The following is a 26,803-nucleotide window of genomic DNA, read 5'->3' as shown; positions in this document are numbered from 1 at the left end:
CAATGTAGAGTCCAGACAGAAAACATGCCAGCGAAATTAAACAATAGGTCAACGTGGCATTATGATCAACACCAACCCAAGGACTCAAGCAGGGCAGAGGGGAAAACTGTGCGTTTATGAAACCTGACCACAAAGACTTCTGGGTAAAAAAAAGCAGCTGCCCGAGAAATGTGGTGCAACCGAAATGCCATGGTGCCCCTAGACTTGTTCACTCCTTGGCATGCCAAGGTTGTGTTCTCTTCTACTCTCTGCGGGTTTCAGAGTCCAGTTTCCAGTTCTGTGGATACGGCTGGTTGCAATATATCAGACCGCGAGAGACATTCAGTGTGTCACGTCCAATAACGGCTCAGGCGTTCTCAGCCAGCACATCACCATTTATTCACATTTCAATAAATCAATTCACCACATTCCAGTTTAGAGTTCTCCATTCATATTCAGTAATCCAGTCCTCACCAGTGTGTCTGTAGCCACTGTCCTTTAGGAAAACACATTTATTTCAGAACAAATCCACTCTCCTTTCCTGAGCAGCTATTGACTCACCAACAGCAAAATGCCAAGTTCCATTATTCACTGATATTTTTAATTGAATGTTTTCATATTTATGGAATATTTCCTTCAGTTTCTAAATAGACAGCGTTTTACGTAGCTCTAAAATGATTTCGAGCCTGGTACTCACCACCCTCAAACAATTTGCCAGTTTGGTTGCAGGCACATTACAGTAACACCATTAGCCTTGAATTCAGTTTGTACTTCCTGGCTTTACTTTAAATCATGCACAACCGTTCCTTCATTTTTTGGCCTGATGCCCTTCAATATTAAATTGGCACATTAATGGTTCTGATGTATTTTTTTTTGTTTTGCTCCAAGAAAAAAGATTCAGTTCCATCCAAGTAGCAGCTGCAGTACGAAAGATCTACGTTATGAGAAGCTGAAGAACAGAGGAAAAACAAAGGGATATGCTCTGACTTAAAGGCTTCTTGCGTCCACTGTATTTCTGCCCAAATAACTAAACCAATCTGGTTCTAAATCCTGCATAAACCCTTTAACATCGATGTTAAACTAATCTAAACCTGAACAGAGAGAATGTGAAACAGATGTTTATAAAAGTGAACAGAAAGTGAGAGCTGCTTCTTTCTGGAGACAGTTAGAGATCATTGGGGTGTAAAACTCTACGGGGGAGAGGTAAATCCCAGCTGAAATATCAGAGTCACACAATCATAAAATAGAGTACTAACACATTGAATCATTGTGTATTGTGTCCTTATATGTCCCAGTGCATACGATTTTTGGTTCTCTCTCTCTCTCTCTCTCCCTCCATCAGTTCCACCCTCTCTCTCTCTCTTCTTATCAATCATTACATTAGATGTGGTCTCAGAAAAGGCTCACTGTTTTGATAGATTCAATACCACAACCCAAGCCTCAATATTCTACTTGGATCTTTCTTTTTTGGATCTCTCTTCACCCTCTAACTCTCTGGTGGGTATTTAAAAACACACACTGAACATCCTGACAGTATAAACACACAAACATCTCGGCTTGGAAACCTCAACCAATTGAAACAAACACTGAAGTTGTGTGCGCAACAGCTTTGCTAACGCTTCAAAAATGCTCTGCATTCAGTGCATACCAAATCACTTGTCATGCATAATGTCTTGTGATGAATTCTGGGCAAAAAAACAGTAGGTTTTTTTTTTTTCAGGATGACATCAGTGTAGCTGAATCGCCTGTCTGGCTCCGTTTCTTCCAACCTTCACTCTGTTTCTTAAACATACAAATTAAAGCCGGCACAGTAACCACAGAACACCGCAGTGCATAATTTAAACTTGACACCCTAAATGTAAACATGTCTTTCGCTACATAATTTATCCATACTTCTCTTAGTGTTTGTTTTGCACGGTAGCTACTCAGTTTCTCATATATATTAGCTGCAGGTCTAGCCATGTCTGCTGTGTGGGTCTGCCTGGGTGGAGGGATACTGTCGTCCTGGGGCTGCGGTGTGGCCCTGAGGCAGAAGTGGTCCCAGTGTGTATAAATGTCCTTCTTGTTTGCTTTGTGGTTGGTGCTGTGAAGGCAGTTGGTGGTAAATGTTGACTTGGTTGTATGCAGTGCCCTCTGCCACCCTGACGAGTCAGCAAAATACAAAAGACAAACATCTCTTAGAGCTCTACCTTTGTCCAACGCACAAACACAGCACATACACAACAAACAAAACTGTTTGGTTTGTATGTTTGCAGAGCAGTTGCTGTGGCACAAGTTATGCCCGGGCTCTAAACGAGGCCAGGGTGTGAATGTGAGGAGTGGGAGAGGACGCAGCCTCAGATGAGAAAGGAGCAGTTATGTGCTTGTCCTGTAAAAAGCCACAAACGAAGAAGTTATATACGCCTCCTCAATACACATGATCCATAACAGAGCACAGCAAAATACAACTGTTGAGCTCTAACAACCAGGAGGACATTTTTAAGAGTCTTCAAGAGAGTCTAGAAAATGTCCACGACTTCAAAAGCAGATTCCATCAATTCACTCTCCCGGTGTTGCAAGAATCAGGTTTGCAGCCCTGAAACAAGATGAAGACCCTGAAAACACACTCACGCTTCATCCACCCGATGTATTAGTAAACTGATCTGGCTCAGTAGAGAGGTTAAACTGATTACGTTTTTTGGATGGGACACAATTATGACACAATCTCTGTGCAATGCATAACCAGCCGCAGCCCTGGGTCTTCAGGTTTCTGATGCTGGAGCGTGATAAAATGTCGAGGAAATTGGGAAACTCAAAATATCGCATTCCAGACAAATGCAATTAGACTCTATCACATGTAGTAAATCCTGCACGCTTTGATACCTGGTGATGAGGTTGAAAGAAAGGAAGCTGTAGCGGTTTGACCTTTGAAGCTCGAGTCCAGCAGCCTATCATATGTACGTATAGTATTTTCAAGACTTTGTTCCACTGCTCTTGTTGTGCATTTTATACCAATAGTAATTGTGAGCTGTTTTCTTCAGAAGCGAGAGGAGCAGAGAAAAAAATGCAGATATCTAATTTGCGTTTCTTCTGCTTCCAAACATGGTTGAGCATACGTGAATAAATGTTTGGTGGCTTGTTTTAGCTAAATTTAATATACTTGAAGCTAATTTGCTAACCCATTTACCTATTGGATTGAGGCCTGAGTATAATAGCCATACTTTCAAATGCAAACACAGGTATTGTGTAAAACATGAAGAACAGCAGATAGGCATAAAATCTGTGAATTAAAGTTAATATGCACTCTTTTGTTTTTATTTGATGCACTTCATGTTGTCATCATACACTAAAGTAGGCCTGACTTAAAGTGTGGACAAGGTTATGAATCTATGAAATAAAATAAAAAACAGGAACATTTTTGCGCCCCTTACATTCAGTGTATGTTTAAAAGTATAATGTTTGAAAATATGATTCATAGTGTTTACAATAAATTCATCAATTACATTTTTAATCTGTAAAAACCTTTCAGGTTTTTCTTTGAACTTTTTTTCCACATTTTCCTTTTAGTTAAGTATTAAACAGGATCCAACATCGATAAATAAATAAATATTACCTATAGCTAAAATAGTCTATATATTTTGTGAACAAGACATGTAATAGATCATACCAGAATTTAGTATTTATAATTTCTTTAGTTATCAGGATTTTACTTTAGAAAGTTGGAGAAAGTTAGTGTTTAAGTAAAGTTTATCTTGGTTGAAATATGAATGATATGGTTTGTTGAATATTAAGTTAATTAACTGTATTTTTGAAATATCAAATCTCTGTAGATTTTTTTATTATAAAAGATGTCATATTAAAACTTAATATTGACAAGAATCTTGGAATTTCTAAAAGACAAACAGACTGACTTTGTCCTGGTTTTGTGTGTATTTAGTTCTAGTAAGTGTTGAGTGCATCAAAGCCATCCTACATTTACATTCCATGATAGATAGTGGCAGAGTGAGGGAGGTGGGGGTGATTTTGGACACTATTGGACTACATTGCAGCAAAAGATTTGACTGGAAAACCGTTTTTTTCGGGGCTGACAAGAAGTTGGCCTGGTCCACTCAAACAAGCAGGATCCATTTATTCAAAGCATTCATTCAGTCCCAGAGAGCCCTCAGCCAGCAGTTTCATCATACCGACATCACATGTGGACAGTGTTGTGTTACTATTAGCATGACGGCCGGACTGCCAAGGGAAACAACAGAATTTAAAGATAGGCAGAGGATTATGGGCTTTTAAAAAGGTATTACCTAACTACCTGATGAACTCATTTGGCTGGGGAACGACTGACAACATTTAGAATAGCAGAGGTACAGGACCTTCAAATAAAGTTGCTGTAAATTGTTTTCCCCAGGTTTTTATCCAGGCCTGATAAGGTCTGTGCATTTGTCCTGACTTAACAGGCTCTCTGAGCTCTGATTCTGAAGCACACAGTTACTCCTGCCAAGTTAAATCAATACTCTTTCTCGACTACTGACCCTGCACAGACCTCTCCTTTCCTAGTGCAACAAAGTGAATAAGTGTGTACGCATCCTGATACTAGTTACTCAGGTCGGTCTGAATGTCTGCATGATGAAACAGCATGCTGATTTTTTTTTTTTTTTTAAGATTTATCTTTCATTTCCATTTCTCAGTACATGAAAAGCCAACATCTTTACGACCTAGCATCTCCTTCTAAGTGCTCTCACTGCTCTGTAGCATCTGTTAAAAGAAAACAAGACATACATCAGGTACCGCTGTTTTTCTGGCCCCGGTGGTTCAGGAGCTGGATTCGGAGGATTCTGGCCTTTAAATTGTCCAGACAGGCCTGAGTGTTAGAGGCTCAAACGGGTACAAACACATTAATATCAACGTCACTCGCCGCCCGCACCCTGTGCCCAGACGACTCCAGTTTCAGGCAGCATTCAGAGAGAAAGTCTGGTCATGTGCTGAACCTCAGTTTTAATTAGCTAATGGCACTCCCTGTTTCATCTCCTGTGTCCGAGCTGATTGCTCACAAAAGACTCCTTTTACCCCTGGAAACAGGCGCCATCTTGGCAACCGCCAGCAATCTTCTTCTTAACATCTGCAACCGAGGGATTTTGCCTCTCTTCTCCAAAAATCAGTGAGGTAGATCTAAATGTATGTTTGCAGGTCTCACACAAGTGGGGGGAAAAACATTCCATGATCTACACTTTTCTTTCACCCAGCGGGCCTCAACATCCAACTTTCCTTCAACAAGTGGTTTTCCTGAGTGGGTCAGTGAGTCTGAGTGTGTGTGCATGTTTTAATGATTGTCTGTGTGTGTGCACGTGTGTTGGATTTGATCCCTTTAAGCATCTTCCTCCAACACCTTCAATCTACTTCCAACAATACGTTTTGTGACTGGGTTGCAGAGCGCAGACTGCGGCTTCCAGCACTCCCAAACAACTGAATCATGTTTCATGCCTTTGACCACAACCCTCTATTCCAGAACAACATAGGATTTGCTTTTGTTTTCAATAGTAGAGGACAAAACCAATAAAGCTATGCCAATAAAACCATATAAAGCAGACAGAGCTGCACTCCTGCCTCAAGTCACTCCACTCCATGTAACTGTTGTGTCCTCTGCACACACAGTGCCTGCAGTTATAGGATCTTTTCTGACCCTCATAGCTCACAGTCCTGTTTTCAGACGCTTCAAATCCACCAGGTCGGCCTCTGACAACGCAGAACAATATCAAAGTCTGGGACCATGTCAGGGCTACTTCTGCTGGATATATTTTTAATATTTATGCAGACACAGGAAAAAAAAATGTAATAAACTAAAACAACAAGTGAATTAGGCATGAAACACAACAGGATATTGCAGGGAGATTATGTTGTTTCCTCTTGGCCCATGCCCTTCAGTGTTCGCCTGCCCTACACAACAGCCCAGGGCCGCCTTTAATTGGCGGGGAGAGGGAACCAAACCCAAAGGTAACTAAACTTTTTTAAGAGCCACAAACTTAGCCATCTACATATGGAAGGAACTGAAATGTTTTCAAATGCGAAATTTCTTCAAATATTATCCAGGTACAGACTGTGACAAGCCCATGCAGGGGTTCGGGGGTACGACTAGTGTGTTGTGATAATGACTTTTTCCTGCCAAGACGCAGCGTGAAGCTAATGCTGTGCAGCTGTGTGAAGAGAACGAGATACAGTTTCTACTGTATGTAGAGAGAGGAGGAGAGGGAGAGAGGAGAGAGAAGTGTTATGTTTGGATGTGAGGAGGCCCCCGTTTCATGAGCGCCCGCTTGAATCTGCCGAAAGATAATAAAACGATTTGCTCCGTTTTCTGGTCCAAAAAACAGAATGTCTCATCTGCCTCCTCTATACAAATTGTTCAGATTCTTGAATGCCTTTGTCTATTGCCCTGAACACAGAAGGAATCTGTGCCAAAAAGCACACAAGCTCAGACAAAATAGAACTAAGGCTTGACAGACTTAAAAACATGAAAAATGTTCTCCTTTATACAACGCACACAGAGACTTTGGGTTTCCAACAAAGTACTTCCTTAAATCGCTATAGATTATAGGAAAAACACAAACACAGCTACAAATACTCACAGAGAGTGTGTTTATTTTCTCTGGCTCTCCAAGTTTATCTGCTAGAGTCCCACATCAACACACATTCAATCCCTGCTGATTACATTTGTTGATTCAAGATTGGAAACATTTCACTTTTCTGTTTATGTTCTGTTGGAAAAGCAGGAGTGTTACGTACGGTACACAGAATCAATATTTCCTATTGTGAAAGTCAATGAGAACAATGTGTCGTTTTAACATGGATGTGAATAAGCGTGTTCACGTGTGTGTGCTTGGAATCAAGGTGATGAGGAGGTTAGGTTGTGTAGCTGTAGTTTCTCAGTGACTCATGTCCGCAGACAGAGTCCAGCAGCTCGTCCACACTGGGCTGAATTGTTCCAGTGCTCACATATGGTAAACATCTCAAACAACACACATAAACACACACGCACACACCTCACAGTGACATATTCATGCATACACCTACACTGCATACACATTCAAACATTTACTGTTTGCCGCGCGTCTCCCAAATGTGACTTCAGACCTCGGCAGAGAGAGCGTCGAAGAGCAACAAGAAGAACTTCTTAACAAGAAAGAGACGATTCAAAAAGACTAAATAAAACACACTCCTGAAGCAGAATTAACAGTTAGGGAATTTGAAATTCAGATAATTATTTCCAAACTTTCACGTTGTTAAAAGCCACAGAAACAGAAAGTTACGCAAAGCAGCAGCAACAGTTGAGTTTTTTAGTCTTTGAGCTCACTTACAAGTACCAGAATCAGTCAGAATAAACTTGAATTTCTAATCCAACTCCACAGAAAACTGCCTTTAAAAACAACTTTCTATTAACAGACCCTCATCTCAGCGAATTCTACAAGCCACTGTTATTTAGAAAAACAAACAAGACCTGGTATTATTTTCTTTTCAGAGTAAAAAAAAAATAGGCCTTGAGATAAAACAGGTGCTGGGGCAATATTGCAGACTCAGTGTTTTGATAATTAGGACTTGGATGGGTTCCTGAACTTGAAGAGGACTACTTCTGACAGGGGCTTTAGGTGAAGCCGTGAATTGAGCAAGACGAGCGCATATTACTGACGATCCCTGTGTGGATCAGCTTCTTCAGACTACTGCAGTTCTCCCCGTGTTTGGCTTGAATATGAAGCACTTAATACTTGTGGGACAGCCAAACATTTAAAGCCTCCGTTGAAAAGGATCGAATGTAGGCATTGTTTGGTTTTGTTAACCATATGTGTTGGCTTTTCATCATCTGAATCCCTTCTCAAAAAAACAGAGTGCTTGTGAAAATAAACATAGCTTCGCCCTACACAAATTGTGGACTAATTGTGTATTTGGACTAAATCCCTCTTAGAGTTGGAGGGCTTTTTCCATGCACTAACAGACGCGGGGGAGTGACAGCTTGACATTGATTAGTGTGTTGACTTGTGGAATTGGAAACTTACCTGTAAAATAAACAACCACAAATCTATCTGTACTGACAGGGAAATGCTGATCTTGCCACATCTTCAGGGAACATAATAAATATATCTTTTTCTTTTTTTTTTACATTTCCACTTAAAAAATACAGAACTAACAATCATAACAGTTTCCTAACTGAAACAAAATAGGAGTTTGTGTTGAGAAGTAATCAGAAGTGAAGCAAGCCGAGGTTTTTTTCATGAGGAAAAGTCATCTTGGGGGACTGCATTAATCTGAACAATATGTGCTTTAGTTTAAATTTAAAAAATAACAGATGGATGCAATTATTGGACAAACTAAACTCATATCAAACCACGGAAGAAATGGAACTTAATCCTTTCAATAAGAAGCAAAAATAAGTCTGAACAAGACAGCCTTCTTTGAGGGGATTTATAACACTACTGGATGTATGCATTGTGAACACTATTAACCTGTTGTCTGTGTAGGTGTTTGTTCCATAATGTTACAGGAGTCTGATGACTTACCATACACTTGTTAGGTTTCTCTCCAGAGTGGACTCTCATGTGAATAAGCAGCTTGTAGCGGGCGTTGAAGGGCTTGTAACGGCGAATGCAGCCGGCCCAGAAACAGGTGAAGTCCTCACCTTTGCGCTGGTCAATGTGGACCTTCTCAATGTGCCTCACCAGCTCCTCCTGCTGCTCGTACGCAGCACTGCAGTCAATCCAGCGACACACTTGCCTATCAGCCAATGCTCCTCCTCCAAGTTCATCCCGCCCTTGGGCTGAGTGAGAGCCAGGGGGGCATCCGGTGGTTGGTTTGAGTCCCAAAGTAGAGGCTGGTGCTGTTTGCTGGCTCTGGGGGTGCATCAGCCCCCCAGGACTGGGCCCCACATATTGGTGCAAGTGGTAGGGAGGAGGCATAGCAGGGCGAGAGGGTTGGTGAGGGTGACGAAGGTGCCCACTGCGGCCACTCAGGGGTTGGTGATGATGATAGTGGTGCTGAAAGAGCTCGTCTTCACTGGGAGAAAAATCATCCAGGGGCTCCTGCTTCATCGCAGCCCCGGATCTTTGGCCTCCATCCAGAAGAGCACCAGATTCTGGCCCTGAATGCAGCATCCCAGACATCAGGGCCCGACTCATCAGCAGCCCTAACTGGTCCTGCCCCCCACCTCCTCCTCCAACAACCCCCCCAGCTGTTCCTCCAGTCCCCCGCCCCTGTAGCATGGAGCCCTGTTCCTCACAAAGCCCCTGACCCTGCTCCGGCTCGGCTGACGACACCGACGAGGAGGACGAAGTGGAGGAGGAGGAGAGTGAGTGTAAGCAGGTGACAGGTGAGGACAGCCGACAGCTCTCTTGTACTAAGGCCTGTTGGGGTTTGCCGTGTGGTGGGGGCCTCTGGGGGGCTTCTCGTGAGCAGGAGTTGGAAAGTGGGGATGTCGAAGAGGAGGAGGAGGAAGAGGAGGAAAAGCCGGCACTGCTGGCGTGGGTTGGCGAGAGGTTAGTGCGGACCCCGTTGACGCAGGCAACCATTGACATCTGGGAGGAGGAGCAGATGATGGCGGTGATATTGATCTCTTCAGAAACAGTGCCAGAATTTGATTGCGAACCCGTTGCAGCCCCGTTGGACTGTGAGGCCAGGGACAGGCAGCGTCTCTTCTGACTGCTAGCACTGAGCAGCCGCGCTGAATGACGGGAGCCAGTTGGGGACAAAGCCAGCGGGGAGGAGCCATTTTCATTATTAAAGGGCTGCACTGCGTCCCCTGATACAGCACTACTTGCACCACTGACTGTGCACACGCCATTACTGTTGCTAACTTGTGGTGCTCCAACTACCTGGTCCCTTGTCACGCCCAAAACTTGGCCCGCCCTACAGTTCTGAAACCCAGCGTGAAGGGTGGCTTGGACCCTGGACCCGGTGTTGGAGATCTTATAGCCCATTGGGTTCTCCTGTTTGATCGGGTAGTGCAGAGAGGAGTGAGCCCCATTGGCATTGCCGCAGCCCAGGCTAGGTGAGGCCCCCGGCAGGGTCCTCTGGAAGGCAGGGGAGGATCTGTAAGGAGAAAAGGACACAGACGGGAATATGAGCGCTATTAGCTTGCAGGCTGATGACAGATTGTGGCTGGTTGATCCTTCCCACCAGCAAGCTCTTAGCCTCAGCAGAGCTACACCTCCTGCTAACCGTTCTCCTTCAATCTTTCTCTGAGTATTATGAAAAGTCAAGTCATCGTAAATGAGTATTACTGACCTCGCTTTTTCAGGGTATAAACAAATAATTGTGGAGGCCAAGTTATGGATGCAGGTATAATGTGATGTTGCACACCAACGCCAATGATTCAAAGTGTTTTCATGAATAAATGAAACAGGATCCTGTGGTAGTGAGGGGACATGAATGGGCATTTATGGCTAAGAATAAGGAGGGGGGGGTAGGCTGCTGAGACTGAGAGGCCACTGGCTAGTGTGTCCATCTGACAGGCTTTGATGACACAAAGGGGTTAAACCAAACCCTACATTGGGGATAAATAGGGAGTCACCTGTTTTTGGTGACATAATTGCAGCCTATGAAGGGTCACTTTTTACAATACTGTGTATTATGGTGGGAATCTTTGCCCTGCTGAATGGGGAACCCAGGTCAGATTTCTCCATGCGTTGCTGTGATCTCCTACATAATCATTCCTGTCAGTTGGCTCATTATGGATTTTGTCCAAAGCCCCTGAGTGATGTGAGAAGAGCTCGCTTTTCTGCGGGCTGTCTCATGAAGGCATCATCTTTGTCCTTCCCCCCCCACCCGAGCACATTGGGGGGAACAGCAGAGCTAACGCTAGCTTGGATTTTAGAGAGCCACGGGCGGACTTTGTCGCTGTTGTTGTTGTTAATAAAGGTTTCACATCCCCTTCGCTTTGTTTTGTCGAGCGCCATTTCCTGTTTGGCTGCAGCAAAAATATTGAAAGACCATATGAGAGGGTTGAATGTCTGTCCAGAAGGTTGAAGATAGAGAGAAAGGAGGAGGGAAAAGAAGGAGGATAAACCCCATAACACATAAAAGAAAGCTTTCCTGGGGATTCTTTTGACTTACAGTAGTCAAAGTTGCACAACAGAAGAATCGCATTAGTGTAACATAAATGTTATACTTTGGACCCCTTCTCGTTTTTTCATGAGACACTGTAAAGCTTTCCAGCTACATATGTGTGCATTTGCTTCACAAAAGCAAAGATAATGAGAAACACATTGTACCTGCATATTGTTAGTAATACTATACCCACAGGAAGAATTCAACACTGGAACAGGAACAAAATCATTTTACAGCGACATGACAATGACAGTTTACCTGGTGTGTTGGTGAGGACCGTCCTGCAGAAGGAGGTCAGGTTCAGGTCTGCCACAGTGGAGGCTCTGGGTGTAAAGCCCCCCTAAATGACCCCCCACCAGCAGTGGCATGCTCTGCCCACATCGCATCAGGGAGCCGTCGGCGTCACCCAGCTCGGCGTCTGCATCCTTCTCTGAGCAGTAGGCACCGTTAACTAAAAAAAAAAAAAATAACAGGAGATTAATCATTCAAGAGTTTGAATTATTGGTATGTGACTATATTACCGTATTGTTAGAGCAGAGCAATGACCAAAAGTAACTCTAATCAAAAAGATGCTGAGCCAACTGGACCCAGTGATCTACTGCTCTGGAAGAATGATCAGTTTATGGTGGGCTCAGTGCCATCAGTGACATGTTGAAATCCTATTAGTTTATTAATTATCTCCTGAGGAATAATTGTTGGCTTGCGTCTGGTGATATATGCAGAGCTCTTTGGCAGAGCCCAGCTAGTGACAGTGAGAATAATGCCGGAGAGATTTATTTCCAAATATTATTGCTGGAGTAATTGAGGAATTGTCTTCCAAATGGAGATGCATCGTCTTTAGAAAAATAAACTCCCCCAAATGAATGTGTACGGAAGATCCAGCCAATAAAAGTGTCACTTTTGTTTCAGTTAGGAATTGTAAGTACATACTTTCCATGACCATTACCAACAGTTGATAAAGAGGGTTGCAATAAATGCTTTTGAGAAAATTATTGATTACATTTCGTTTTAATTAATTAATTAATTAATTAATTAATTAATTAATTAATTAAAACATACATTTATTTTTTTGGGTGGTGGTTGTAATGGGTGGGGGTGTGGGTGGGGTATTAAAGTGGCTGTACTGTTATCTGAAACAGTTAAGTCTAATGATATTTTAAAGATGATTTATCTTTTATTCAAAAAGCTTCTCAGGTATTGTCCAATAAAGACCAAATGAAACAGTGTCACTGTGATGAAAGTCTCGTGCAGAAAAATTATATTTCATAAATATATTTTTTAATTTCCATGAAGAAATGTCATGTAATGTTTTATCAAGTAGATTATGTTTTATTCCAAGGCCAAAGGCTCTCTCTATTGTAAACATATTACTATGAAAACATATTGGTTTAAAGTAGTCTTTAATATATTGTGTTTATCTTTTACTTTATTTCACTGCTATCATGTATTCAGCATTTCAAATCTTTTATATTGAATTTTCCCTAAAAGAATGCTTTCTTGCTTTAATGTGCCTCTTCTGTTTGTTATTAATTGTATTGCTCGCCTTAATCACACAGTACTTATTTAATTTAATCATCATGTTCCTCATTCAAACCTGAATATGAAGCTATAAAACAGACGCTTTATGAATATCAACGAAACATCACAAAACAAGAGAAGTGGAGATGAAAGTGGACAAAGAGAGGGCCTCGCTGTATGAGGAAATCATTGTGAAGGGAAAGTCGATATCCCCACACATTCATGTGTTGGCGGCCACATGTCCCCTGTTCCAACTCTCCTAACTCAATTTCTCAAACTCAATTTTCTCCTAATGATGTTATTGACAATGTTATCACACACCATGAAGTATTGTGAAAAAAGTCCCCTAAACACCCTGTATGTAAAAAGTATAAAAAAGGAAGTGGACGCAAATGAAAATGATTAGAACACTATATTGGAGGAATATTCAGCTCCACAAAGATTTAGTGGGCAGATGAAGTAGGTAACAAAGTCAAATGGATATTACAACACGAGTAACAGATGGAGAGAGAGAGAGTCAACGGAGTGAGCAAAACTTTGGGAATATGGGAAAAAGGTTACATGGACAAAAAAAAAAGACAAGAGAAAACACGGAAACTTTGTGAGCCATGTTATCAACAGTTTAAGTAACATCTTTCGACATATCCCTCCTACAGCTGATGTATCATTAGTCCCCTTTGCATTTGTCTATCCACGGGTCACAGCGAAAACACAAAGACACAGAGAAAAGGCACAGCGAGCAACGCAAACAGTCCAGTATCGCCAGGGGACCAAAGGAATAACACTGGTTTCACTCAAAGCCGTTAACAGAGGGCAAGATGTTTCTCAGCTCTGGTCTGTTTTCAAGCAATACAAATCACTCTGTTTACTAAAAAAAATGTTGTTTTACTTTATTTTTCACTGCCTGTTGGCTGAGGGAATACAAGTGTGTTTTCTGTGTGAAGGTTTCAAGGCTCGCCGATGTGCCGCCAAGAGTTTCCCTGCCTCAAGTCAGGAGTAATTCAATCAGGATGGCCAGAAGTGACATGACTCAGTCTGTAGATGACTAACATCATCAGTGATCGCTTAATTAGGCCTGGTCTGTCCTTAGGCATGCACACAACAATGCAAACAATCAAATAAAAATAATGTCATCATAAAACACTGGACGGACTGGTGGGGGGTCAATGAGGCCTTGACTGGATGCACATGCTCTCTGTCACATGTATGATCGTCACCAGTACATAAAACACAAACAAACAACAGACGCCCAATAAATGTAACACAAATGATGAGACATCACGAATGCTATTTTTCTACAATACAGAATATTTGCCAGGAAAAATCCACCATGAAAATAAGTAAGACATAGAAGAATGACGATCAATTAAAAACATAATTAGAAGATGATTTTAAACAGACTGATAGTAAAAACAGACAATACATACAATTACAGTCGACGGAAACAGCACTCAGTGCCAGAGTTTGGTTGTCAGAGCACCTAGAGAGAATGTCATTATTTGTTTGGTAGGGTTGTCCAAAATGAATCAGACAAATGTAAATAAATAAACCCTGGCAAATATCTGGTCAGATTCATATTCCTGTTTATTTATTGCATGATCAAATTGTTCCAGATTAAAAACACATTTTGCATGTTTGAAACTATTTCATTGAAGAGAAATTGCACAGATGCTTTTTGTTTACAGTATATACGTTTCCTCTGTAGATATGCAAAAGGGTTTGTAGAAAAAAATTTACACACATTACACAAATACTGAATTGATATACTGATAATCCAGGTAGCATAATGAACACCTTACCTGGTATTATTACTGATTAGGGCCCCACCGATATGGGATTTTTGGGGCCAATACAAATATCGATATTGGGGAGAAAAAACATTCTGATGCTGATATATCGGCCGATATCTGTCTAAGCTGAGATAGACCAATGAAGATATACACACATTTATTGTGTTGATCCCTAAGATGCATTTATCAAACACTTGTTGAAAAGATCTATATTGAAGACAAGATGGTCACTCAACTGGGAAGTAACTGCGCATGTACCTGCATCACAACTTGACACTCTGCAGAGCGATAATGCTTGTTGTAATCCAGACAGCACACTCTACTAGTGGTGAAAGAGAACTGCGAGTGTAATACAATGAAACTAAAATGAAATGCTATTTGACTGCTGACTATATCTAGTAATATTGGCGCATATCTGCAATAAAATTAGCTGACACCGATAGTCACTGGATGCTCTTATCGGCTGGCCCATAAATCGGTCGGGTTCTATTACTGATACTAAGATATTAATAGTTAATAGTAAGTTAATAACTAATATCAAAATACTTTTACTCAAACCTGCAAAAACTTATTTCTTTGCTAATTGGAGGCTGCAGAAACAAGCTGTGAGCTCAACACTGAGGGATGAGAGTAAAACTAAACAGGGAAGTTGTGGCCTTTAAACTCAAGTTTTACACTGTTGAGCTGGGGGAAAGCTAGAGTCAGTCCGGTGATAACGAGCTGTGGGTTTGTCACTATTTGTCACAGACTCCATTCATGTGCTGGTTGTTCGATCCATTGTAAGCATAGAAATATCAAATACAATTGTTTTTAGTCAGCTTTAATACAAGCCAGAAACAGGGGGGAAAAGCAAACTATTTTTGACTAAATTAATTACTGATGAATTATTTTTTTATATTATCAAGATTTCCGAAAATCACTCCCCCCGTATTTGGAAGTGTTAAACACCTTATTATGTTTATCCTTGAATACAAAGTAATGGATTTAACTCCTCCTGCAAGCATTTGATTCACTTGCCAAGAAGTACGTTTTTAAATTATATTTGAGTGTAAATTGTGTCAGAAGTGTCACCTTGATTGAAGAAACACAGTACAACTTTGTTACTGAAACCATTTCTATGGAGCTATTATTGTGGCAAAACTATTTGAATATGCTAGGCTGCCAGGCGGCTAGGCTGCCAGGCTGCATACCGCTTTGCCCGCACTACAGGAGACAAAATTTCAAAAACACAAACTACATAATGGACCCTCCATCGTTGCCTCCTCAGTAAAACTGCACCCACGACAGCTATCCAGCTCAGTAATGTCCGTCTTGAACTCACTGGGTGCTACCGCAGACTGGCAGCCTAGCCTGTGAGCCTGAGATCAGGTCAACAAACCCCAATAATGTGTTCACAGATCGTCAGACACACATTTGCAGATATGTGTACGCATTTGTGGATCTTGCACGGCAGGAGTGTTGCAAAAGTCACGTATAAAATGACAGCCAATGGAGAGGCCCGCCTCAGTTGGAAGCGATCATTTGTGTGTATTTTCAGGATTTACAGCTGAAAAAGTTCACTGCCATTAATAAATAAGTAAATATTTTGAAATTGGTCTACATATTTGCAGATTAGTTCATGCATTTGTGGATCTTTTTACACATTTGTGGATCTGTGTACGCATTTGTGGATCTATTTACACATATTCAAATAGAATAATAGCTCCATACATTTCTATATGGCTTTAAATCACTTCAGGTAAAAGAAGATCAAACTTCCAGAACAGGCTGAAAGGAAAAAGACCTGCTTGCCTGGGCTCCTTTGTCAAACACTTGTGATGAGTGCTACATCACGTTGCAAAAGCATAGAGACGCCTTCTGAGTGTCTCCAGAACATTACAGCCGGAGTGTTAAAAGAGTGTTAAAAGTCTTGATCCCCCTGTTGCAGAAAGTTTGCGCTCCGGTGATTTAGAGCTTTGCTACATTAACAAAATCAGTCATGCTCTGCTCGGGGAAACGGGCTCCTTAACATATGGCGGCTTGGATCAGATCCAACAGTAAATTCAGTTTATATTGAATGTGCCATGGTAATTCGACGTTGAACATTTCATTGTGTGTTAGAGCTTAGTCTGAGGAGGTGGAGGCCTGAGAGAGCAACAGAGACTCAGGTGAAATGTAAGACATTTAACAGCAGCAACAGCAGAAAAGAAAGAGAGAAAGAGTGTGACAGTGTTTGAATAAAAGAGGGAGAAAATGTGAAATAGAGAGAGAGAGAGAGAGAGAGAGAGAGAGAAGGACAATTCTACTTTTAATTGCAAAACGTTTATGTGTGATCCTCTGAGCAAAGAAGTTGCTTGTTCAACATTCTGAAAGTTCCTTTGACTCTTTATCTGATTTTTTTTTTACTGTCGTATGTAACGGGGAAAACTAGTTTTGCAGAAAAATATGTCTTGTGTAATATGTTGATTTCTAAAAACCAAAATGAAAGGAAGGATGTAGCAATGTTTTTATGAATGGGTTCCTATATATGTTTTGTATAAAGCTTCTGTTCACGTGCAACTAAATGTGATTTCCTAAGTAAAGCAAGCTTCATGCAGTAACACAGAGACAAGAATAGTAATGTGACTGCTATCGAGTAAAAATAAATGTAAAAATGTCTTTTTTAGTTTAAAATGTCCCTTTTTCCCTTCCCAAGGCAATATTGTTAAAGTCAATTAAAAAGATGAATAAAAGTGTATAATTTAATTTATAATTTAATTTATAATTTAATTTAGTCAATAAAAAGCTAATGTATCAGTAAAGAGAGAAACAAACGAATGGTTAAGAAAAGGAAAGACCATTAAATTTAGTTTTTAGAAGAGACTGAAAAGAGGACACAGAGTTTGCCAGCCTTAAATCTCCAGGCAGGGAGTTCCAAAGCTGCATGGCCCAAAGCCTCAGTCACTCTTTGTGGCCAGTCGAGATTAAGGAGTCACTCGCAGGGTCTCACTGGACGATATCAGGCTGCAGCGTTTCGGCTCATGGTTACGAGCAGCTCATAGGCCGTAGTCTGGATAGATAAATATGTACAGTACTTCTCAAATATATTCCTTACATTTACAGTCACGTTTACCTTATTTGGCACTGTTTCCAGTTTCAGTGAGCACCTTAGAACAAGCAGGGTGGGATGTTACTCTGATATAAACAGTTGCAAGCACTCAGGCCCAATTAGGAGTGACGCCGTTTGGGCGTGAGATCAGGTACGCAGAGACAGAGACAGAGACAGAGACAGAGAAAGAAAAGAGGCAAAACAGTGCCAAAGCACCAGGGGCAAATGTTGTTCTCAGCACAGAGACCATGTACAGATGTGCTGGCTCATCCTCACAGAGAGCCACTGATGTCAGCATTGCTGAGTTAAAACGCAGGCAAAATAAGGACTCTATTGTTATACGCCCCTTACAAACACCACCCTTAAAAAAAATCCCTTTATGAACAAGGACTGTTGGGGAAAAAAACAATTCCTGCTGTTGATAACATGGTATCTAATAATACTGTGTTACAGCTAAAGTGGTGTCATCCGTTCAATAAATGTCATCACATGGTATCTATCACTCCTCTTCCTCCTGTATAATTAAAGTCGCCCGTTCCTTTCAGTGAGCGTCACGGCAGCATGGCTGTAAACTGAGGAGCTCACTGAGACATATTAGAGGAGAAGTCAAATTAAAGGAGCAGTTTGCCTGTTTTATGCTCCACTTCGCGTGAATACAAAAGTTAATGCTTCCTCCAAGAGTGTAATTATAAAGGGATGAACATGGATATTTGAGCTCTTGTTCTGGGACCTGTGTGATTATTTTTTTGGCTGAGGTTATGGAGAGAAATAAGGTACCAATCACCCACAATGCACTCTGATGTCATCCATTTGTCATGCCCCCTTCTTGTGAAAATCTTTTGGGAATATGGTGCGCAATGCTGTAAAACTCTGATGCATCAGCGTCCTGAGTGTACGGCACTTTCTAATCCTTCCCCTGCTGTTTAATGCAGCCACTGTGACCATGGAGGCTGAAAAAACAAGACAAAAGACAGGAGGACTGAAAGAACGCAGACTCGATATTTCTGATAATTAGGGCACGACTCACTCTTTGGTGGACGGCTGCGGTCACTGTGACCGTGATTACATTGATTGTTGAACACGCTTCACATACTGGATGTATTTCACAATGGGGATCATGGCCAGTTAGGGTGCGCTGTAATTGTACACCTATTCAGGCTGCCTCCGGGCCGATGATCAGAGTCATGTTCAAGTTCAGCAGTGTTGTGCCTTGGCTAAAAACTCTCCCCTGACCTCAGTGACTAATAAATGACTAATAAAGCAGGGCAGACACATGTCTCCAATCTAGCAGAAGTTAACCCCCCTGAAACAACAAAGCGATTAACCCAAGATACACAGTTATAAACGTGTTATCATACAAAGCATTCCGGTCTTTGCAGTATAGAAAAGATCAAACTACATCATCACGGAGTTTGAAGTCTATGTTGCTGTCTCACTTGATGAAACTCTCTCCTTCTCGCCCTCTCTGGCATCCACAGACAATTCTACTCTTCCATCTGATCAGCAGATGGTCTGGACAGCATTATTAAGTGTAATTGGTGGTAATCTAGGGCGATTTTTTATTTTGGTGACACTTCATTTTCTATAATTCTTGCCTCTCCCTTTTAAGTCACTAAGCGGCGTGTTAAGTGCCAGAGCAAGACTGTGTTTGTGCCAGCGTTTAATGCGTTCAAGTCTTCGGAGACATGCAGGCCTCAATGAAAAGCAGATGTGCAGTGCAGATGGATGGATGGTTTAGGGAGAGGAAAGGAGAGCCATCAGAGGTGTACTGTACTTAAAGTCTCAGTGTGTGTGTGTGTGTGTGTGTGTGTGTGTGTGTGTGTGTGCTGGGGGGGGTGAGGGGTGTCAGGAGTGTGATGCAAACATCTGAACCCAGGTTACAACAAGCTTCCAAAACCGCAAGACAGATGCCTCTGGAAATGTGATTTGACACCTCAACTGGCCCCACTTTGGCTCCATAAATCATAACAATAAGCACTTAAACACTTAATAATGATCATTTTATTCCCGTTTGCCCCCACCTGCTGCCACCTCCCCCCCTTCAACACATGATGGGTCAACAGATACAAGTGTGTGACCGAAGGCCGCAGGACTTCGCAGAGGGATGCTTATGCTCTGGTTTTGGGTCTTGTTGGCGGCAGATGTTGTGTATTAAGGTCTGAATCCTGCCCGGCTTCTCAGAATCTCATAACTCATGTCTATATTTGTGTCTGCGGCGTAGTCCCGGAACTTATTTGTTTGTTTTGCAATGGATATATGATTGAAAAACCTGAGGGCACAAGTAAATGAAAAATAACATTGTCTACGGAGAAAGCTCCTGCTCCTCTTAGAGCAGGTGCAGAGCGAAGGGAAGAAGAAAAACTTTATTCAATTACTGTCGGAGCACAGAAATGTCAGTGTTTTTGTAACAGGATTACCAGTACCAGCAGACATGAGAACTTTCATAGGGATAAAGATCAATTTGTACTTGCGGATTTTAGCTGCTCTCAAGCAGGTATTCATGTTCCTGTCTATGTTCTCATGGTCAGTGTGGTCACACAATAAACTTAAGTCTGATGAAGTGAAGATGAGGGACTCGTGTGGCTCCAGAGGCATCCAGCTGTAAGCCTCGACAGCAATATCTTGCCTCAGCTCCAAAAGAGTAATATAATGAAATAAATTATATCAACAACTGACAAAGAGCTAGAAACCCTGTGGTCAAATTAAACGTCTCTCTGTTTACGTCTGGTTGTCTGTACTAAATGGCTACAAAGTCTTTGGTCGTGTTGGTGAACGCAGCAGTTGGTTAATGATAAGCTGCCTGTAAAAGAAGAGGGCACATGCTGTGGGAAACAGGCGTCCTCACAATACCAGGCTCTTCAACTGGAGCAGTGCTAACCGCTGTCATGAATACAAACAAATAGTTGGCAGCCAACGACCCTCCCATCCCCAATAACCCCACCAACATTCCCCAACCACCCAATCCCAGTGCCGGGCTCGGTGCCCGCCGAGTCCCAAACACCAACCCCTCCACCACATGGATTAAAACGAAGGCTGTAAAGCACCTAAACACATGAGGCAATATTGAGATTATGTGACTCCACACAACACACACACCTTTGTCTCTCTTTCTCTCACACACCCAAACACGCACACACACACACACACACACACACACACACACACACACACACACACACACACACACACACGCACACACACACACACACACACACACGCACGCACGCACGCACACACACACACGCACGCACGCACGCACGCACACACACACACACACACACACACACACACACACACACACACACACACACACACACACACACATACACACACACACACACACACACACACACACACACACACACACACACACACACCCTTGCAGGGACACACTCACAAAGAACTCTAACAGAGTAAAATGCAATGAATGGCAGTATCCTGATCACTCCCTACAACCTCTTTCGCACCCCCACAGCCAATCATTTTCTCAGCTGTCCTCCCTGATTAACATAATTAAAACTTTACACTTGTACATGACACCACCTGGTGGTAACACCCTGTCATTGTCACGGCCCTCCAGCCCTGGCTACCTATGCAGTCTTTTTCCATACTTGATATAGCAATAAGTAAGGTCTTTTTACCTGCTCTTTTGTAACATAACAATGAGTAAGGTCTTTTTACCTGCTCTTTTGTAATGTTAACAGACAAAGAGTAAGGTCTTTTACCTGCTTTTTGCTGTCTCGAGATAACACTTGTTATGAGTTGAAGCTATACAAATAAAAATTGATTGATTGATTGATATTGTTCTAGAAATGTTGTCTTTTTCCTCTATGGTTTAAATACACACAGTACGTAAACACTGGATGAATGACAAGCCTACACTAAATGTATATTTTATTAAAAGTTCATGTCTTAAAGTAATGCCTGAAATCACAGACCTGCTACTTTCAGCTATTTTCAAAAAGTGCCTGATGCAGCTGATGGTCCTATGAGAGGATGTAGTTTGTGGTTTTGCTTAATTTTTGGAAATCTTTGTACTAAGAGGTATATTATATTAAGTCTAGTTATAGCTGGTATGATGAATAATGTGCAAATTTGCACAAAATATAAATAATGAACATTTTCCTGCTCTTTAAAAAAACAATCTACGCCATCTTCATTTACATTTGCTGCACTAAACTCTCAGTGTTAAAGTAATGATATACGACTCTCAGCATGTGATGCGTGTCGGTTTTTAACAGCTTTAACAGCAAGATAATCAATATCAACTAAAGTGAGTTATATTAGGAAAAGCTACAACAACCTCATGATAATATCTGAATAGATAAAGTGAAGAGCTTATGAAACTAAGACCAAATCGCAACAAATTTGAGGAAAAGGACTCAGAAGCTGAGCAGTATCTGCAAACTGACCTATCATCAAAGCAACAATTAAAAATCACAAAACTTGTCTATCTTTCTGTCAAACAGTTGATGATATAATACAAGAAAGTGTATAATCAACAAACTACTTCAAACTTCAAAGCCACTAGTTAGAAGATTTTGCCCACGAATCTGTAGACTGCCAAGATTAATCAGATAGAATAGAATCAGAATCACAAAGCTTTAGAGGGAACGCTCAGCCAAACCACATCCTACAATCTGACTGAAAAGCCACGTGAGGACCAAACAGAGAATAAAGCATCAATCAGGCCCATGCTCTGCCCTGATAGACCAAAGAGACACACAAGACGTAATGCAGTTGGACGGCAGACGTGACAGGAACGTCTGGCCTAGTGACAGACACCTTTACAGGGCTGGTGAACAACGCGGCACCGGATCGAGGCCAACAGCGCTCAGACCTCGGCATGGGATCAGGAGGTGCTTCAAAGCCAGACAAGAGGCTGCTCTGTTTGGAAGCGGGCGGTAAATACTGGCAGAGTAACGCGTACCGTCCAGAGAACTGACAAGCACCACACCCTCAGAGAAAGTGTTAAAGCTGAGACTTACTTTTCAACAAAATCTGATTATTCCTTACAACAACTAAACATAAATAACACAAAGTTCTTTAAAACATTTAAAATCAGTTTGTTAGCAAGGTTTCAGACCCTGAGTCTGTATGTCTGTGTGAGTGATTGTGTTCACTGATGAGAATAACCAGTGTGCAGTAATCTGCTGTAAAAAATAAACATCGCAACTTAGTGCAGAAGCTGCATTTTTTCCGGTCGGAACAAAAGGCCTCAGTTTGTCCGTGTGCCCACTCCAGTCGTACCAAAACACAGCCGACGTCCCTCTGAAGCAGTAATGAAACAAGATCTACTCCTCAAACATCAGCGTGGCCCTTTATTTGTAATAATTGCTCTATTAGCACTATAAATCTATACTGTTTACAACAGCTGAGTGCTCATTTGTTATTCTATTAGTCATTTCACTTCTATGTGGCATAGCAACACAAGAAAAACTTTTCAAAATAAATGCATATGGCATAAAATTATGCTATATGTAAACTAACCATAAACCGATTCAGTTGTTTTTTTTATACGCCACTTCAGATTGTAAAGTAAAAATGCTAAAAGCTAAAACTGGCTCTAAATACTGAACTTAAGTTTGTTTCTTAAATGCTTACTTCTGCATAAACATGTAATTTGGATAATTACATATTTATTTTAATTGTTAAATGTTCCCTCTCTTTTAAAAAACAAAAAGATTATTACCCTTAGTGGAGTACTTCATGTTACTTTGTGTTTCCTGTTTGTTTAAATACTCGGGTCTCAAGAATTGCATTAAAATGAGATCAAGTATTTGAGGAGTGGATCAGAAACGTAACATACAGCAAACTTAACTTAAACTTATTCTCGTGCTAGAATGATCATCAACATCTTGGTTAACTTCATCAGCATGTTAACATTTACTAATTAGCCACAGACATAATGTAAAACTTAAAAAGAGGATCAGAGGCTAATGAGTGTCTGAAGTGTTTGCAGGTATTTGGAGACAAACTTAAATATTGGACACATTGAGCTCTTAACCTGATGTTAGTGGTTCTGAGGAGAACATGAAGTTCTGCACCAAACTTCATTGCAATACATTCCGTAGTTTTCAAGACAACACAAGGAGGATAATTTAAGTCATTTGGCCCAGGGCAGCAAAAAATAATTAAAGCTTGGTTGAAAAATGAAGCCAGAAGTACAAAACCTGCAGTTCCATGAGTGTCCATTTGAGGCTGGCTGCAAAAACCAAAGAATCCTCACATCAGATCCCAAACTAAAATGCCCATTTTTATAGAAGAAATAAACGTGTTAACAGACTGGAACAAAAAATGTTTAACAATACATTTAATGGCAGTCCATCCAATGATTGGATCACAGTAAAGACTGACCAACTGACTGACTACATACCAAACATTGACCTACTGTACAGTTTCAGTTAAAAAACAAAATCTTGATTTCTTAATAAGTAACTCGGATATCTATTTTAAGAGCAGGTAAATATTATACTGTCTTGCTCTTGCGTATTTTAACAAGGCTGTGTTAGCCTTCGCCTATGCTGTTTGCCTGTTCCTTGGTCTGAGAAGCTGTCAAGTATAAAACTCAAAGAACCCCTTCTGTCCTCTTCAACCAACATCCAATATTTACAAGCAATCCTGAATCTGTGAGAGAATTCGATTGAACACAGATGGCAGGAAATTCCTCGAAAATGACATTGGCCAAACTCAACCACAGAACATGAGAGTATCTTCATGTTAGAGACGTATCGAGGCCCATCTGACAGATGGTCGTCTTCTCTCCCAGCTATGGCTCCTGCCATTGATTACAGCTTGACAAGAGTGGAGACTTATGTGACTTCTGTAAAACAAGTGATCAATTTCAGGCAATTACTGTATATTTCTAACAGTTTAAAGGCAGCATCGGGAGAGAAATAAATGAAAAGTTGGGAAAACATCTGGATGAGAACTTCCCTGATGGTCTGTGGTCTAACTGAGAGGTTGGATTTAACTGTTGGTAATTAGATCACATTTGAATGGAGCAACATTTGAAAATGATTATTTTCTTACCTACACACAGTGCATATAACCTTCTGTTATTCTCAGAGGGCATGCTGGTTGTCGAAAACAAGGGCCAAACCAGATGTTTTGGTAACCAAAAGAGGAATCTAGTTTCACTTCCTACTTCTTTGTTACTTTTTGTTGTTTTGCAGAAGAAGAATAAAGGAATGCTACTTTGAGAAAGGGATATGTTCAAAGCCTGCATAGTAATTGTTTTGGCTTTGGAAGTTTCTGGTTAAAGTTGAGGCCACAGCTTCTCCACAATGTCCGCCACTAAATATTGGCCAGCCAGGATGATTAGGGGTTAATTCACCTCAAAAATGGGGCTCTTTGAGGAAATTGAGTTTTTCAGCAGCCCACAGTTTGCTTTGACAGTCGAGGACCAGAGGGGAAGCTTTTATTTTGATTTGATCATTGGAGTTATTGGTGTTGTTTCATGTCACTGATTCAAGAAAGCTTATCGGATCAGACAAAAGGGACTTGTGTAAACTGATACATGGAATACAACACACAAGAAAAATTGCATATGTGACAGCCTTCAGCTGTGTAACAAATCAGATTCTGATGATGTGAAGAGGTTTGGTCAAGGTCTTAGACAATTTTCTTCAAATTAGTTATACTGAAATGCTGGAAATGACTTCAATGAAAAAATTGTCTATTAAAAAATATCTAATCTAAAACACAGCAAAATAATTGTGAGCCAGGGTGCCAGGTTAACTCAGTGGGCAAAGCAGGTGACCTTTATACGAAGGCAAAGTTCGCAAACCCAAAGGCTCTCCCAGTGCCCCTCTGCTCTTTGATGCATGTCAAGCCCACCCCCCCCCCATATTTAATTTCTCTTTTAAGATGTCCTCTCTAAAACATTGTAAAATGCCAAAAAAAAACCTTTAAAATAGGATTATGAGATAATTTAAAATCCTAAATGTCTGTTGCAAATTGGTTAAAGCCCCTGTGAGCAGTTTTGAAACAGACTGAAATTAATTGTAATGCCTCGATATGATCTACAAAAGCAAACAAGTCCATCAGCAACAACGTTGACTATTTCTATTTCATAATTTTCATTAGCTGTAACTGCTGCCACATGTTGTGTTTGTGTGTGTATTGTTTTCCCAGAGAACACTGCCTACACATGTACAGGGCAAGATCAACACAGGGATAAGACGTACCATTTTGTCCACAGGGGGCCTCAGGTTTTCCACTGAGCAAACCTGTGTTGGGTTTCAAACCACACATACCTAAGGAAGTCAGCAATATCGTTCTTTTATTGTGCTGGGAGTCCTCATTCACCAAAGGCTTTGGCACAGAGGACCACCCCTTTACCACCATACACACACACACACACACACACACACACACACACACACACACACACACACACACACACACACACACACACACACACACACACACACACACACACACACACACACACACACACACACACACACACACACACACACACACACACACACACACACATGGATTCTAGGTAATTCAAGATGGACAGTCCAGCAGACATTTTACATCACTCCACATCAAACAGAGCCCCATAATGCTGCTGAGAGGAGCAAGAGGAGGAGGGGGTTGCAACTCAAAGTCTACCTCTGGTCTCAAACAGACCGAGGAAGAACCCACTGTTTGGGCTTTAAGGCAGGACTCCTGCATCCCCCACATATACAGGGACTAAACCCCCAAATAGTCCTAAATCACATTTGGAAACCCATTCAATTTTGTGCACTGGGAGGTCAGTATAGCTATTGACACAGACAGCAGCGCTGTGTGTTACGACGGACAGGGCCACCATCAAAGAGCTTTATGAGCAAATATATTCTCACTGGGTAAGCATTTCAGATGTCCAGGCCATAAAGACCTCCTGTGTTTTTCTTCTCTTGTTTAATGGCTGTAATAAGACCACTTTTATTATGATTTCTGCTCTTGCTGTGTCCCGCACAACGTGAGACAGCCAACGGTAACTTCTTAGGTGAGACAGGCATTTTGTCTCATTGGTGAAATGACTTCAGGGTCGGGAACTTTACACTGTTGTTGTTATAGAGTGGGTGAGACCAAGCACCTTGAGTAACATTTCAATCTTTGTTTATTGACGGGTTTTACTTTTTGTGATGACTGAATTTGGTTCTTTTTGCATATATTTATAGTTGTACAGAGCATGCTCACACATAGGGGACAAAGAAAATGATGCAAAATGACATAGGTACAATTGACAAAAGAGAATTTAGACAATTAAACACTAAGTCCCATTTCCACCAAGCGGTCTGGTTTGGGTCAGTACAGTTTATACAGTTTGGAATGGTTTGGTTAACCCTGAATCTGTTTGCATTTCCACAGCCAACCGTACCCTTGCTCGGTA

General features: G+C 41.3%; 1 protein-coding gene across 2 annotated transcripts in view; it reads right to left on the bottom strand.

Moving 5' to 3' along the window:
- LOC132960900 (zinc finger protein GLIS1) overlaps positions 1–26,803 on the bottom strand; it is a 75,146-nt gene that overhangs the window by 33,032 nt on the left and 15,311 nt on the right. For both annotated transcript variants that reach the window (XM_061033270.1, XM_061033271.1), the window contains exons 3-4: positions 11,296–11,488; positions 8,496–10,020 (exon numbers count right to left, since the gene is read on the bottom strand). In XM_061033270.1, coding sequence (XP_060889253.1) covers positions 8,496–10,020; positions 11,296–11,488 — 1,718 coding nt within the window. The remainder of the gene's footprint in view (positions 1–8,495; positions 10,021–11,295; positions 11,489–26,803) is intronic.

This window comes from Labrus mixtus, chromosome 3, assembly GCF_963584025.1.
Source record: "Labrus mixtus chromosome 3, fLabMix1.1, whole genome shotgun sequence".
In the NCBI taxonomy this organism is placed as follows: Eukaryota; Metazoa; Chordata; class Actinopteri; order Labriformes; family Labridae; genus Labrus; species Labrus mixtus.
The sequence above is the reverse complement of the archived record's forward strand: the minus strand, read 5'-3'. Positions and strand labels throughout refer to the sequence as shown.